The sequence below is a fragment of the Amblyraja radiata genome, chromosome 27 (assembly GCF_010909765.2).
Source record: "Amblyraja radiata isolate CabotCenter1 chromosome 27, sAmbRad1.1.pri, whole genome shotgun sequence".
Classification (NCBI taxonomy): domain Eukaryota; kingdom Metazoa; phylum Chordata; class Chondrichthyes; order Rajiformes; family Rajidae; genus Amblyraja; species Amblyraja radiata.
The window spans coordinates 4,038,874-4,054,824 of NC_045982.1; the positions used below are offsets into that span (position 1 = coordinate 4,038,874).

At 48.6% G+C, this 15,951-nt stretch overlaps 1 protein-coding gene and 1 long non-coding RNA gene across 2 annotated transcripts in view; both read left to right on the plus strand.

Annotated features, from left to right (window-relative positions):
• The window catches only part of LOC116988314 (leucine zipper protein 1-like), an 80,299-nt gene extending 74,896 nt beyond the window's left edge, over positions 1-5,403 (plus strand). Inside the window, exons 3-4 of the mRNA XM_033044907.1 lie at positions 2,062-2,283; positions 4,758-5,403. Of these exons, the coding sequence (XP_032900798.1) occupies positions 2,062-2,283; positions 4,758-4,796 (261 nt within the window). The 3' untranslated portion in view covers positions 4,797-5,403. The remainder of the gene's footprint in view (positions 1-2,061; positions 2,284-4,757) is intronic.
• Positions 5,404-7,386: 1,983 nt separating this feature from the next.
• The window catches only part of LOC116988316, a 28,269-nt gene continuing 19,704 nt past the window's right edge, over positions 7,387-15,951 (plus strand). Inside the window, exon 1 of the long non-coding RNA XR_004415913.1 lies at positions 7,387-9,363. This is a non-coding gene — a long non-coding RNA (uncharacterized LOC116988316). The remainder of the gene's footprint in view (positions 9,364-15,951) is intronic.

A 15,951-nucleotide genomic window follows, 5' to 3' on the forward strand; every position in this document is an offset into this window, starting at 1 on the left:
ATATTTATCAACTCAGGCATTTCAGAATTGAGGGGAAGCATTTACGTTTGACTGTGTGAGCTCTGTTTATGATTAAACTTGGTTCACATGCACCATAGGTCTGGGATTATTTGCAATACATTGGAACGCAGAAGCTGAAGGGATCTCTTGGAATAATTTTACTGGAGGCACCATCCCTTCCCGACAAGCTTCTAAGCCTCGCGTGTAGGAAATAACTGCAAATCGAAGATAGACACAAAATGCTGGAGTAACTCAGCGGGACAGGCAGCATCTCTGGAGAGAAGGAATGGGTGACGTCTCGGGTCGAGACCCTTCGTCAGACGGGTCTTCTTGAAGAAGGGTCTCGACCCGAAAGGTCACCCGTTCCTTCCCTCCAGAGATGCTGCCTGTCCCGCTGAGTTACCAGTTTATTGTCATGTGTACTGAGGTGGCACGATAATGTGATCACATGATGATGCGCGCGACTCTCGCGCGACCGTCACTACCGGCCTGTGGCGGAAGTGACGGCCCAAGTGGGACAGGCCCTTAACTCCAGGGTTTTGTGTCAAGCTTCTAAACCTGTTGGGTGGACGCAGCCCAGACCATCACACAAACCAACCTTCCTTCCATTGACTCCATCTACACCTCACGCTGCCTCGGCAAGGACAGCATCGTCATCAAGGACCAGCCTCACCCCGGTCACTCCCTCTTCTCCCCTCTCCCATCGGGCAAAAGGTGCAAAAACGCACACCTCCAGATACAGGGATAGTTTCTGTTACCAGGCAACTGAATCATCCTCTCAACAGCCATAGAATGGTCCTGACCTCCCATCTACCTCATTGGAGACCCTCGGACTATCTTTAATCAGACTTTCACTGGGCTTTACCTGGCACTAAACATTAACATAGAAACATAGAAAACAGGTGCAGGAGTAGGCCATTCGGCCCTTTGAGCCTGCACCGCCATTCAATATGATCATGGCTGATCATCCAACTCAGTATCCTGTACCTGCCTTCTCTCCATACCCCCTGATCCGTTTAGCCACAAGGGCCACATCTATATCCCTCTTAAATATAGCCAATGAACTGTGGCCTCAACTACCTTCTGTGGCAGAGAATTCCACAGATTCACCACTCTCTGTGTGAAAAATGTTTTTCTCATCTCGGTCCTAAAAGATTTCCCCCTTATCCTTAAACCGTGACCCCTTGTTCTGGACTTTCCCAACATCGGGAACATCTAGCCTGTCCAACCCCTTAAGAATTTTGTAAGTTTCTATAAGATCCCCCCTCAATCTTCTAAATTCTAGCGAGTACAAGCCGAGTCTATCCAGTCTTTCTTCGTATGAAAAGGATCACTCCAGTTTGTGGTGGGATGCTTCAGTTGCCTGACAACAGCTGGGAAGAAACTGTCCCTGAATCTGGAGGTGTGCGTTTTCACACTTCATGTACCTCTTGCCCGATGGGAGAGGGGAGAAGAAGGAGTGGCCGGGACGTGACTGGCCCTTGATGGGAGTCAAGGTCTGTAGCTTTTCCCAGTTGGTGATTAGTTTTTCTCATCTCGGTCCTAAAAGACTTCCCCCTTATCCTTAAACCGTGACCCCTTGTTCTGGACTTCCCCAACATCGGGAACAATCTTCCTGCATCTAGCCTGTCCAACCTCTTAAGAATTTTGTACGTTTCTATAAGGTCCCCCCTCAATCTTCTAAATACTAGCGAGTACAAGCCGAGTCTATCCAGTCTTTCTTCATATGAAAGTCCTGACATCCCAGGAATCAGTCTGGTGAACCTTCTCTGTACTAAATTGTGCTACATGATTCCCTTTCTCCTGTATCTGTGCACTGTGGACAGCTCAACAGTAATCATGTATAGTCTTTTCACGGACTAGATAGCATGCGACAAAAAAGCTTTTCACTGAACCTCGGTACATGTGGGCAGGTAGAGTTGCTGCCTCACAGCACCAGAGACCCAGGTTCGATCCTGACTACGGGTGCTGTCTGTATGGAATTTGCACGTTTTTTCCCCCGTGGTCGCGTGGTTCCTACACGTTGCGGCCGGCTGCGACTAACTGCCTCTCTTTGTCCAGACAGGGCAGGACAACTCGGACCTTCTCTCCGCACTCAACTCCAGCGTAATGTCCAAGCGGAAGGAGATGGCCAAGCAGATCCTGTCGGAGCTGGTGACGGAGAGGGTGCCTCGAGCCGACCCTGCGGGCAAGAGGCAGTCGGTCCAACTTGAACTGAGGAGGAATGCCGAGGGCAGCCCGACCCATCAGAGTGGAGCCAGGAGCGAGGACACCACCCCTGTAGTATGTACCCTCTACGGCTCATTGACAATGGGGGCAGCAAGGGGCAGGTAGCATATAAAGATTCACACAGTGTGCAAACAGGCTCGGCACGATGGCGCAGCAGTAGAGTCGCTGCCTTACAGCGCTTGCAGCGCCAGAAACCCGGGTTCGTTCCCGACCACCGGTGCTGTCTGTACGGAGTTTGCACGTTCTCCCCGTGACCTGCGTGGGTTTCTCTCCGAGATCTTCAGTTTCCTCGCACACTCCAAAGACGTGCAGGTTTGTAGGTCGATTGGCTTCGGTAAATGTAAAAATTGTCCCTAGTGTGTGTAGGATAGTGTTAATATGCGGGGATTGCTGGTCGGCACGGACCCAGTGGGCCGAAGGGCCTGTTTCCACGCTGTATCTCTAAACTAAACTCAACAGGCCGTGTAGGAAAGAACTGCAGTTGCGGGTTTAAATCGAAGGGAGACACAAAATGCTGGAGACTGAGGTCACCCATTCCTCAAACGTGGGTGACCTCATGTCACCCACTCCTTCTCTCCAGAGATGCTGCCTGACCCGCTGCAGTTTTATGTCCGTCAACGTTGCTCCTCTATGAGGCTGCGATCGCATAACGAGAAGCAAAATAAAACCCCCTGTCCCACGGTACGAGATCATTCCACGAGTTCTCCCGAGTTTGCCCTGATTCGAACTCGTAGATTTACGGTAATGGCCGCTCGTCGGTACTCGGGGCTCTCGTGGACATTTTTCAACATGTTGAAAAATCTTCACGAGTCTTCCCGAGCTTACCTGCAGTTAGCGAGTCTTCCCGAGCTTACCTGCCGTTAGCGAGTCTTCCCGAGTACCTGCAGTTAGCGTTACGAGCGGCTAAGAGACGTCCCCGAGCTCCGACGTACCAGCTACGTTCATTCTCCGTGCTTACCATGAGTTTGATATATTTTTTAAACTCGGGAGTGCTCTTGAAATGAACTCGCACCGTGGGACGGGGCTATTACTCGTACAGGAAAACCATCCACGCCGGAGCAAGTAAACCCCAAAGACAAGAACTCAGACAGAGAATCTTCAACACCAGCGAAACTAAATGTGTTTTCTGCGTACAATATAGGTTACATCAACAAGCTGAGCACAGCAAGAAACTTGCGGTTTAGAAATATGTTTACAATTATTCAAGTCTCTTGATCATGTTGCCCCATGGAACACGCACTTCGCCATTATGTTCTGGCCGACCACAAAATGCTTTGTGTTCGAGTCACTGGGATGGTTTCCCAGCAACAGGCATGGCTACTCAATACCATCGAGTTGTCCCGGTGAAACTCTTCAGATGTGGAGGCCTGTGTGTAATTGGAGTAGCTCTCCTGCGCTATTTGTGGAATGTGTGCTATGCGGAGTGGAGGGCACTTTTTCATGCACCAAAAAAAAAGAGAATACGCGACTGGGTCCACATCTGCTCCAAGCCTTTTTCCAAAAACCGTGGCTGCCTCGGTATTTTCTCAAACCACTTCTTGGAAGTGTTTTATCGGGCTTTGCACGAACAGTCACCACCAGCCACTAACTGCTGTACTGGGTAGACAAAAGTGCTGGAGAAACTCAGCGGGTGCAGCAGCATCTATGGAGCGAAGGAAATAGGCAACGTTTCGGGTCCTTCTTCCGTCCCGAAACGTCGTCTGTCCATTTCCCCTCATGGATGCTGCCTGATCTCCACTTCCTTCAGCGCTTTGTTATTTGTCCTAGATTATACATTTCATTTCTAGATTGACAAACACTCATAAAGATTGTAAACCATTTAAGTACATCTGTACGGGTAGGAACTGCAGATTACGCTGGTTTACACGAAAGGTAGACACAAAACGCTGGAGTAACTCAGCGGGTCAGGCAGCATCTCTGGAGAGAAGGAATGGGTGGCGTTTCTGGTTGACACCCTTCTTCAGACTGGGGAAAGGGAAACGAGAGATATGAAAAGGTACATTGAACAAATGGATGAAAGGTATGAAAAGTACATATCAGAGCCAGCATCGATGATCTAGGCAAGGTGGAGCCCACAAGGGTCCATTGTTGGCTGTGGCGAAGTTGATAACGAGTGGATACAAACAGTGAAACTCAGGACGACAGTGAAACTAGTACCAAGACTAGGGTGGGGGAGGGACGGAGAGAGGCAGTGGTAGAATTGCTGCCTTACAGCACCAGAGACCCGGGTTCAATCCTGACTACGGGTGCTGTCTGCACTGAGTTTGCACGTTCCCCCTGTGACCGCGTGGGTTTTCTCCGGGTGCTCTGGTTTCCCCCCCACACTCCAAAGATGTGCGGGTTTGTAGGTTAATTGTCTTCTGTAAATTGTCGCTCATGTGTACGATACTAGCAGTGATCGCCGGACTCGCTGGGCCGAAGGGCCTGTGCCCACTAAACCAGAGCAGACCGCAGTGTTTGGAAAAGAGAACTAAATGCACGATCACACACCTCCTGCATCCTAACACCGATTTCGTTTGATTTTTCAGGGCATCCTGTCGCAGATACGGATGACTTCGAGGCGGTGAGGCTTCCACTAGGATTCATCAAAGTTGCACGGCAGTTTTTAACGTCGACACACCGCACTGCGCAAGCTTCCGCAAAAAGTAGGGAACATTTTCCATCCTGTGCACTCTCTGAACTCAAAGCAATCATATTTACGCCTATATTTTTCTAGAACCGATCACTCTGACAGCCGCTGCCGGTAGTCGGGGGAGGCAATTGTAATTATTTCAACTCAGGGGGAAGGAGGCGAGGGATCGTCCACACGTCCCGGCCCGGAGTGAACGGAGAATCCGTCGCCTCTCGTGATGGCTCAGCGAGTGCGGAAAGACACTTGAGCCTGTGGGATGAGAGAGAATCAGGAAATCCTCAGGTGGTTGCAATCGGGAGGCACGTTCGAAAAGCCAGTACAATCATCATCAGTTACCTCCCCGGGTGAAAGTTGTACAAAATCTGCATATCCTACGTGACAGTCTAAAAGATAAGACCTCAGTAAGTATTAAAAGTGTAACGGATTAAAGTGGCGCGCTGCCAAACGCAGCCCAGTATGTATATAATTGTTCTCTGTACTTGGTGAAAGTTTTCTTTTAAACGGGAAAAAAAAAAGTTTTTAAAGAGAAGTCTTTTTAAATTAAAAAAAAATGAAAAACGAGGAACCAGGAGAGACTGGGTGAAGCAGAATGCACACGAGTGTCACAGCCACCTGTTCTCCGTGCCGGCACCATGGCCACTGAGCTGGAACGGCGTCTGAACGGAGGAGCCAAAGAGACACAGAACGCTGGAGACATCTGGGTATTCAGACGCTCCACGTTACTGATGGCACCCTGAGTCACCCTGCTTCCTTTCACACCCCAAGTCCATTCTCAGTTCTGCTTTATTGTGCCATTTTTACATTGAGGAAACTCACCCTTACAAACTCGCTCAAGTAATTCAAAGTTTTGCCTCTGACAATAAACACTATTACCGGACATTCCTTCCCCTCCCGTAAATTCCATAGACCAGCTTTAGTTTAGAGATACAGCACGGAAACAGGCCCTTCGGCCCACTGTGTCCATGCCGGCCCGTCGATTAACACTATCCTATACACACTTGAGACCGTTTACAAAGTGGAGGGAGGAACTGCAGATGCTGGCTTACACCAAAGATAGACACAAAATGCTGGAGTAACTCAGAGGGACAGGCAGCATCTCTGGAGAAAAGGAATGGGTGACGTCTAGGGTCGAGACCCTTCTACAGATAGACAATTTACAATACTTACCAAAGCCAATTAACCTACCACTTTGGATTGTGGGAGGGAACTGGAGCACCTGGAGAAAACCCACACGGTCAAGGGGAGAACATACAAACTCCACACAGACAGCACCCGTGGTCAGGATGGAACCCGGGTCTCTGGCGTTGGCAGACAGCGATTCTACCGCTGCGCCTCCACGCCGCCCCCTGCTGGATCAACGGCAGCGGCCCTGTGCATCCCCACAGCAAACTCACGGCCCAGTCGCAGCACGAAGGCGCAGCGATAGAGTTGCTGCCTCACAGCGCCAGAGACCCGGGTTCGATCCTGACCACGGGCGCTGCCTGTACAGAGTTTGTACCTTCCCCAGAAAGGTCTCGACTTAAAAGAGTCAATTTAACCTCTTAAAGTCGGCAAAAGCTTGTGTACGCCCAGCCTGATCCTAGAGATTTTCCTTTAAGGTTTTACTTTAGTTTAGTTTAGAGATACAGCGCGCAAAAAAGGCCCTTCGGCCCACCGAGTCTGCCCCGACCAGCGATCCCCGCACACCAACACTAACCTACACACACCAGGGACTGTTTTTACAATTGTACCCAAGCCAATTAACCTGCAAACCTGCACGTCTTTGGAGTGTGGGAGGAAACCAAAGATCTCGGAGAAAACCCACGCGGGTCACGGGGAGAACGTGCAAACTCCGTACAGACAGCGCCCGTAGTCGGGATCGAACCCGGGTCCCTGACACTGTGAGGCAGCAACTCTACCGCTGAGCCACCGTGGATAGACAATACTAATTGCTGGAATAATTATTGATGATTATTCTGTTAATTACCCAAAACAGCTCATTTAAAAGATTACTATGAGTTATGGGCAGGAATACAATTTTAACCCCCATAAAATATAATATTTGGTTTATAAAATATACCTTCTTGTAAGCAACAGCATTCATGGAGAGATCAAAATGGGTTAGGATAGGATTGGGGGTAAAAATAGGTGGTCAATGGCTGATAGGGGCTTGGTGGGCTGAAGGGCCTGTGTCCACACTCCATCTATAAACTAAACTGCGGGAGTAACTCAGCTGGTCAGGGGGCTACTCCGGACAACATGGATTGGCGATATTTCGGCTCGTGACCCTTCTACAGTCCAGATAGAATCCCAATCTGAAACATTGCATATTCATGTCCTCCAGAGATGATGCTTGCAGCGCATCTGTCCCAGAGACAATGTCCAATGTCCGCAATGGGGTAGAGGTGAATCAGACAGCACCCTAGCTTATGGAAGGACCGTTCAGATGACTGATAACAGAGGGGAAGAAACTGTTCCTGAATTTGTCAAACCAGGGTTATATTCGGTTTCCTCCCACACTCCAAAGACGTACAGGTTTGTAGGTTAATTGGCTTTGGTATAAATGTAAATTGGCCCTAGTGTTAAATGTGCGGGGATAGCTGGTCGGTGCGGACTCGGTGGGCCGAAGGGCCTGTTTCCGTGCTGTATCTCTAAACTTAACTAAACTAAGCTTGTGTGCCACAAAGTCATTTTCTCTTGTGGATGTTACGATTGACTCGAGAAGATGATCTTTGCAGCCAATCATTCCGGATGTGATGCTACTGAGTGACATGCTTAAGAGATCTCTTTACATTGTGTATTCCTCATTGCTTATCCACCTTGTTGTTATACACACAGAGTGATACAGTGTGGAAACAGGCCCTTCGGCCCGACCTGCCCACACCGGCCAACATGTCCCGTCTACACTAGTCCCACCTGTCTGCCTTAACCCCTCTCCCTCCAAACCTGTCCTATCCATGTACCTGTCGAAAATGTTTCTTAAACGTTGCAATAGTCCCTGCCTCAACTACCTCCTCTTCCAGCTCGTTCCATACACCCACCACCCTTTGTGTGAAAAGATTACCCCTCAGGTTCCTATTAAATCTTTCTCCCCACCCCCACCTCACCTTAAATCCTCTGGTTCTCGATTCCATTTCTCTGGGCACGAGACTCTGTGCATCTACCTGATCTATTCCTTTCATGGTTTTGTGCAGGAGTTAATAGAAGCTTACAACAGAAAAAACTATTCCTTTTTCCCCAGTTTCCTACCTGCATTTATCCTTCATAAGTGATAGGAGTAGAATTCTGCCAATCCCCGCCTTAAAAATGTCCACTGACTTGGCCTCCACAGCTGTCTGTGTGGCAATGAATCCCACAGATTCACCACCCTCTGACTAAAGAACTCAGTCACTGGTGGCCTGAACTCAGCTGCTTTCTCAAAAGAGGTATGAACCCCACTATCTCGGTAAAGGGCCAGTGGATGCGTAGATAGATACAAAAAAACGCCGGAGCGGGTCAGACAGCGTCTCTGGAGCCGAGGAATACTCCAACACCTGTAGATGTGTGTTGGAAATGTACCTGGAGTTGCGTTGAAGTTTGCCTTTGCCAAAGTCTGTATGCGGACCTGCCCTACTGTGAATCCACTGCACTGCTGTAGTGTTCTGACGGGATGTCGATCAGCGGCCCATCATTTGGCCGCTACCCGCCTGCTCTCTCCACACCGCTGTCCGAGCCCCGAGACAGACGTTCAAACACACTCACTCCTGCGGACTCTAGCATCTTGCACCCGTCTTCTTGTAGAACCAAACCCGCACAAGCTCTCTCTCTCTCTCGCTCCCTCTGAGTGTCGTGTAAGACTTATCAAAGAGAGATATTTGACAATGAAACTGCGATAGCGTTGAGTAGCATCACAGCCTTAACGCTCGCCGGCCCCTGAGGTTTCCACCGCTCACAGCCTGTGCTAGTTTGTATCGCCTCTTGCCTTGTTTCAGTTGCTACCTGTGCATTAACTGGTCTTGCCAAAAACACCGCCTTGTCTGTCCCCCCCCCCCCCACCCACCTCAGTGAACCCACAGGCCCCTCGAATACGGATAGAGCGGCCACATTCACTGAGCAGACAGACAAGGAGGCATGATGTAAACATTTTTTGTTTGTTTGTTTGTTTAAGCGGCAATTCTCCAAAATAGTTTAAGAAAAAAATGCAAGTGTAACACGAGGTTATGTAACAAAGTAGTTTCAATTACATTATTTATTTGGTAAGATGCATTCTAAACGGTATTTTAAATAGCTTGCAATATCAAACGGTGTCGATCTGCTCCACACATCAAACAAACAATAAGACGTTTCAGGTCCGAAGGCAGAAGCTTCTGACGATCTGTACACCGCGCATGTCGATCTGATTGACTCTTCTCATGGAGTTTTCTGCATGTAAACGCTCCTGACTTTAAACCTGTCCACTGAACAAATAAAAAATATATATTAATCATAACTGGTGTCGTGGATATTATCCTCCATTTCAGCAAAGCCAAGACATCGATTCACACGTTCACAAAATGATGAGAGGGATAGACAGAGTTGACGTGGATAAGCTCTTCCCATTGAGAGTAGGGAAGATTCAAACAAGAGGACATGACTTGAGAATTAAAGCCCCTGTCCCACTTAGGAAACCTGAACGGAAACCTCTGGAGACTTTGCCCCCCCTCCCCCACCCAAGGTTTCCGTGCGGTTCCCGGAGGTTGCAGGTGGTTCCCGGAGGTTGCAGGTAGTGGAAGCAGGTAGGGAGACTGACAAAAACCTCCGGGAACCGCACGGAAACCTTGGGTGGGGCACAAAGTCTCCAGAGGTTTCCGTTCAGGTTTCCTAAGTGGGACAGGGGGCATTATAGGGACAAAAGTTTAGGGGTAACATGAGGGGGAACTTCTTTACTCAGAGAGTGGCATCTGTGTGGAATGAGCTTCCAGTGGAAGTGGTGGAGGCAGGTTCGATTTTATCATTTAAAAATAAATTGGATAGGTATATGGACGGGAAAGGAATGGAGGGTTATGGTCTGAGTGCAGGTAGATGGGACTAGGTGAGAGTAAGTGTTCGGCACGGACTAGAAGGGCCTGTTTCCGTGCTGTAATTGTTATATGGTTATAAGTGATAGGTGCAGAATTAGGCCATTCGACCCATCAAGTCTACTCCACCATTCAATCGTGGCTGATCTATCTTAGGCTGTGGGCCGAGCATCGAAAATGTGTCCAGAATTTAACTTTCGTGACCCACGTCTCGGAACTACATGAAATTCTGCACAGATTTAGATAAAATATATTTGGGAATGAAGTCATAACTCTCAACCCCATTCTCCTACCTTCTCCCTGTGACCCTTGACACCCGCACTAATCAAATTGACACTTACACACAGAAAACTGCAGATGCTCGAATCCTGAGCTGAGGATAAAAGGGAGAAAAGACTGTAATAAGCAAAATAAATAGATTTCTTCCGACACAATGAAAGGGGCAGCAGGCCCAGCACATCTGTTGGGGTCGTTTGTTGATGAGCTGATGGTGGAGATAAGAGAGAAGCAATGGATTTTGGGCAGAAAAAGACACAAAGTGCTGGAGTAATTCAGCGGGTCAGGCAGCACCTCTGGAGCACGTGGGTAAGCGCCCTTCTTCAGACCCGAAACGATGCCTATCCGACCCACTGAGTTATTTTTTGCTTAAGTGGCACTTACCAGAGCTGTCGGGTCACAGAACTTGCAAACGTACATGAATCTCTGTGTAACTGGTGAATAACGTGCGCAGCTCCCGCCTCACAGCGCCAGAGACCCAGGTTCGATCTTAAGCTCAGGTGCTGTCTGTATGGAGTTTGCACGTTCTCTCCCTGTGGTCGCGTGGGTTTCCTACGGGTGCTCCTGTTTCCTCCCACATCCCAAAGACGTGCGGGTTTGTAGGTTAATTGGACTCGAATTCGCCCCCTAGTGTCCAGGGAGTGGACTGGAAAGTGGGATAACGAAGAACTAGTGTGAACGGGTGATCGATGGTCGGCATGGACTCAGTGGGCCGAAGGGCCTGTTTCCGTGCTGTATCCCTGAAACTAAATAAGTCAGGTAATAAAAATCTCACAGTAAATAGGGACCTGGAACTACATTAATCTGATTTATTGAGCCATTGGCCAAACAGCAAAATCTTTGCCAGGTACTTAATCGCATATTTTAGACTTTAAAATGTGATGTTATGGTAACCATTTTACCCCATGTTTCTGCTGCACGACTTGTTTGTGCCACAGTCTTAAACGCTACACAGTTTTTTGGCCTTGAGTTGTTCACAGGCATTATTAAGTTCAGTTTAGATGGTTGTCACGTGTACCGAGGTACAGTGAAAAGCTTTTGTTGCGTGCTAACCAGTCAGCAGAAAGACAATACATGATTACAGTCAAACCATTTACAGTGTACAGATACATGATAAGGGAATGACGTTTAGTGTAAGGTAAAGCCAGTAAAGAACCGATCAAGGATAGTCCGAGGGTCACCAATGAGGTAGATAGTAGTTCAGGACTGCTCTCTGGTTGTGGTTGGATGAATCTGTTCCCTGATAACAGCTGGGAAGAAACTGTCCCTGAATCTGGAGGTGTGCGTTTTCACACTTCTGTACCTCTTGCCCGATGGGAGAGGGGAGAAGAGGGAGTGACCTGGGTGCGACATGTCCTTGATGATGCTGCTGGCCTTGCGAGCAAGATAGTCCACTCGACGAAAAAGACGTAGTACGGTCATGGGCAGATTCATGGGTCATTTTCGGCCCCATTTCCGTAACCGGCTTCCGTCTCCGCACCAAAGATCCCGTAGCGGAGCAAAGATACTAGTGCGGAGACGGAAGCCGGTTACGGAAACATCCTCGTAAAAATAAAAGTTCTTTGGTGAAAATCTTCTCCTCATTTTCAGAATTATAATTTATTAACACAAACTGTTCCCCCGCAACGTTGATTACACTGCGGGTCGGGTCGGGTCGGGTCGGGTTACTGAAATGGATGAAAAAAAGGCCCACGTTCCGCTCCGTTGCGTGCTACACATCAGCCCATTGCATTTAGCAAGAGTGGTCTATCTTGCTCCGCTATAGGATCTTTGGGTCCAATACCCTATTATGTCTGTGTCACAAAACAGCCATCTTAGTAACCAAAGCACCAGTAACCTCAGACAGATTGGACGGACTGTAACGGGAACTTAAATAGACGCACACAATGTTTTTAAGAAGGAACTGCTGATGCTGGAAAATCGAAGGTACACAAAAATGCTGGAGAAACTCAGCGGGTGCAGCAGCATCTATGGAGCGAAGGAAATAGGCAAAGTTTCGAGCCGAAACCCTTCAGGAAGGAAATAGGTAACGTTTCGGGCCGAAACCCTTCAGGTAGGAAATAGGTAACGTTTCGGGCCGAAACCCAAGGGGTTTCGGCCCGAAACGTTGCCTATTTCCTTTGCTCCATAGATGCTGCTGCACCCGCTAAGTTTCTCCAGCATTTTTGTCTACCTTAGACATACACAATGTTGGATTAAAGCTATATTTTCAAAGTTCACTGCACTTAATCTGTGCGGTGACAAGAAACATTTCACACTCACACACATATGTAATTCAATTCTTAATGCTCTGCAGGATTAAGTTGTCCTAATCATTACATTAAATAAACAAATCAAATGCGGAGCGGTGTCTTAAGGCATTTGTAATATTTCCTCTCAACAAAGGAAGGCACGCTATGTTCAGGAGTTCAATAGTTCACACTAGGCATTAGCTCAAACATTTCACCACAGTCTCGCCGTGGCAACATCGATACCCCACCGGTTTCCCAGTTAACCGTAGAGGACAGAAGGCGGTGGTGGAGCTGCTGCCTTACAGCGCCAGGGCCCCGGGTTCGATCCTGACTACGATTGCTGCGTGGCTAAGGTGAAGCACATTGGGAGAAATGTTGTGTTCATTATCCAGTCTGCATCCTGCGACATGAACATTGAATTCTCCCAATTTTGTTAGCCCTTGCTGTCTCCTCCCATCCCCCATCCCCCAGCCCTCGGGCTCCTCCTCCTCCTCCCTTTTCCTTCCTTCTCCCCGTCACCCCCTATCAGTCGGAAGAAGGGTTTTGGCCCGAAACGTTACCTATTTCCTTCGCTCCATAGATGCTGCTGCACCCGCTGAGTTTCTCCAGCACTTTTGTGTACCTTCATTATCCTCGATCCCTTCTTTAGTTTGGTTTAGTTTAGTTTAGTTTGGAGATGCAGCACGCAAACATAGAAACATAGAAAATAGGTGCAGGAGTAGGCCATTCGGCCCTTCGAGCCTGCACCGCCATTCAATATGATCATGGCTGATCATCCAACTCACTATCCTGCCTTCTCTCCATATACCCTGATCCCTTTAGCCACAAGGGCCACATCTAACTCCCTCTTAAATACATCCACAAACAGGCCCTCCAGCCCACCGAGTCCGCTCCGACCAGCAATCCACGCACACTAGCACTATCCTACACACTAGGGACAATTTACAGAAGCCAATTAACTTCCATACCTGCACGTCTTTGGAAGGTGGGAGTGAAACATTTAGGATTGTTAAGGGTTTGGACACGCTAGAGGCAGGAAACGTTCCCGATGTTGGGGGAGTCCAGAACCAGGGGCCACAGTTTAAGAATAAGGAGTAAGCCATTTAGAACGGAGATGAGGAAACACTTTTTCTCACAGAGAGTGGTGAGTCTGTGGAATTCTCTGCCTCAGAGGGCGGTGGAGGCAGGTTCTCTGGATGCTTTAAAGAGAGAGCTAGATAGGGCTCTTAAAAATAGCGGAGTCAGGGGATATGGGGAGAAGGCAGGAACAGGGTACTGATTGTGGATGATCAGCCATGATCACATTGAATGGCGGTGCTGGCTCGAAGGGCCAAATGGTCTTCTCCTGCACCTAATGTCTATTGTCTATTGAAACCTGAGCACCCGGAGAAAACCCACGCAGGTCACGGGGAGAGCGCACAAACTAGGTACATACAAGCACCCGTGGTCGGGATCGAACCCGGGTCTCTGGCGCTGTGAGGCAGCAACTCTACCGCTGCACGTCGGGGTTCACTTGCGGCTCGGATGTCATGAAGGCACAGCTGGGACCCACATGTTTTCCAGGAACAGCTGATGTGGCTCCGAAGGGAACATACACACTCCGAGGATTGAAATGGCCCAGGAAATGCCTCCCTGCCACACCTAAGCAACACAAACTGTAATCAAACTGTACCAGGAGTCAGATCAGACCTCAGCCCAGTGTTGCCATGTTAAAATGATTAGCACACCAACAAATGCAAAGCTATATATAGGAACAAAACACGTTTGGCCTGTTTACTACAAACAGGAAATGTAGGCCTCGTGTGTTGGAAGGAACTGCAGATGCTGATTTACACCGAAGATAGACATAAAATGCTGGAGTAACTCAGCGGGACGGGCAGCATCTCTGGCGAGAAGGAATGGGTAACGTTTCGGGTCGAGCCCCTTCTTCAGACCAGTTCCTATCCTTGTCTAAGAAGGAACTGCAGATGCTGGAAAATCGAAGGTAGACAAAAGTGCTGGAGAAACTCAGCGGGTGCAGCAGCATCTATGGAGCGAAGGAAATAGGCAACGTTTCGGGCCGAAACCCTTAAGGAAATAGGCAACGTTTCAGGCCGAAACCTTTAAGGAAATAGGCAACGTTACGGGCCGAAAACCTTAAGGGTTTCGTCCCGAAACGTTGCCTATTTCCTTCGCTCCATAGATGCTGCTGCACCCGCTGAGTTTCTCCAGCACTTTTGCCTATCCTTGTCTAGATGACTAGACAACACCTCTAGACGATCAGACAACACAAGGAACTGCAGATGCTGGATAGGTGACAAAGGTTCAGATCGGGAACCTTCTTCAGGCCGGTTTTGCTAGCGAGAGACCAAAAAAAGAATAGGACAAATCAGGGCCAGAAACAGATGACCTCAGCCAAGGAGGTTCCCTGATGGTTGGATTGAGTGAGTTGTTAGCCCAGGAAGATGCATCTTGTGAAACGGAGAGCTGGCTCATGGGCTCTTTGTGGAAGAAGGGAAGACAATAGACAATAGACAATAGGTGCAGGAGTAGGCCATTCGGCCCTTCGAGCCAGCACCACCATTCAATGTGATCATTGCTGATCATCCCCAATCAGTACCCCGTTCCTGCCTTCTCCCCATATCCCCTGCTATTTTTAAGAGCCCTATCTAGCTCTCCCTTTAAAGCATCCAGAGAACCGGCCTCCACCGCCCTCTGAGGCAGAGAATTACACAGACTCACCACTCTCTGTGAGAAAAAGTGTTTCCTCATCTCCGTTGTAAAAGGCTTACTCCTTATTCTTAAACTGTGGCCCCTGGTTCTGGACTCCCCCAACATCGGGAACATGTTTCCTGCCTCTAGTGTGTCCAAGCCCTTAACAATCTTATATGTTTCAATGAAAATTCCCTCTCATCCTTCTAAACTCCAGAGTGTACAAGCCCAGCTGCTCCATTCTCTCAGCATATGACAGTCCCGCCATCCCGGGAATTAACCTCGTGAACCTACGCTGCACTCCCTCAATAGCAAGAATGTCCTTCCTCAAATTAGGGGACCAAAACTGCACACAATACTCCAGGAGTGGTCTCACTAGGGCTCTGTACAACTGCAGAAGGACCTCTTTGCTCCTATATTCGATTCCTCTTTTTATAAAGGTGGGGAGGGAGGTGTTTGTTGAAGTTACCTATAATTGGAGAATTCTCAGGGTCCCAGACTGAAATGTCATAAGGTTATGTCATAGGAGCAGAATTGGGCCATTCGGCCCATCAAGTCCAATCCGCCATTCAATCATGGCTGATCTATCTCTCCCTCTCAATCCCACTCTCCTGCCTTCTCCCGATAAACCCCCCTACTTACTAATCAAGAATCTATCTTCGCCTTAAAAATGTCAATTGACTTGGCCTCCACAGCCTTCTATAGCGATGAATTTCACAGATTCATAGAACTATCTCTCCTTCTCCACCCCATTTTCCTGCCTTCTCCTCATAACCAGCGCCTCTCCAGGTTCTCCAAAGACATTGCCCGACCCGTTGAGTAACTCCAGCACAGAGATAGACAAATTCTTGATTGGAACCAGGCTGTCAAGGGTTAT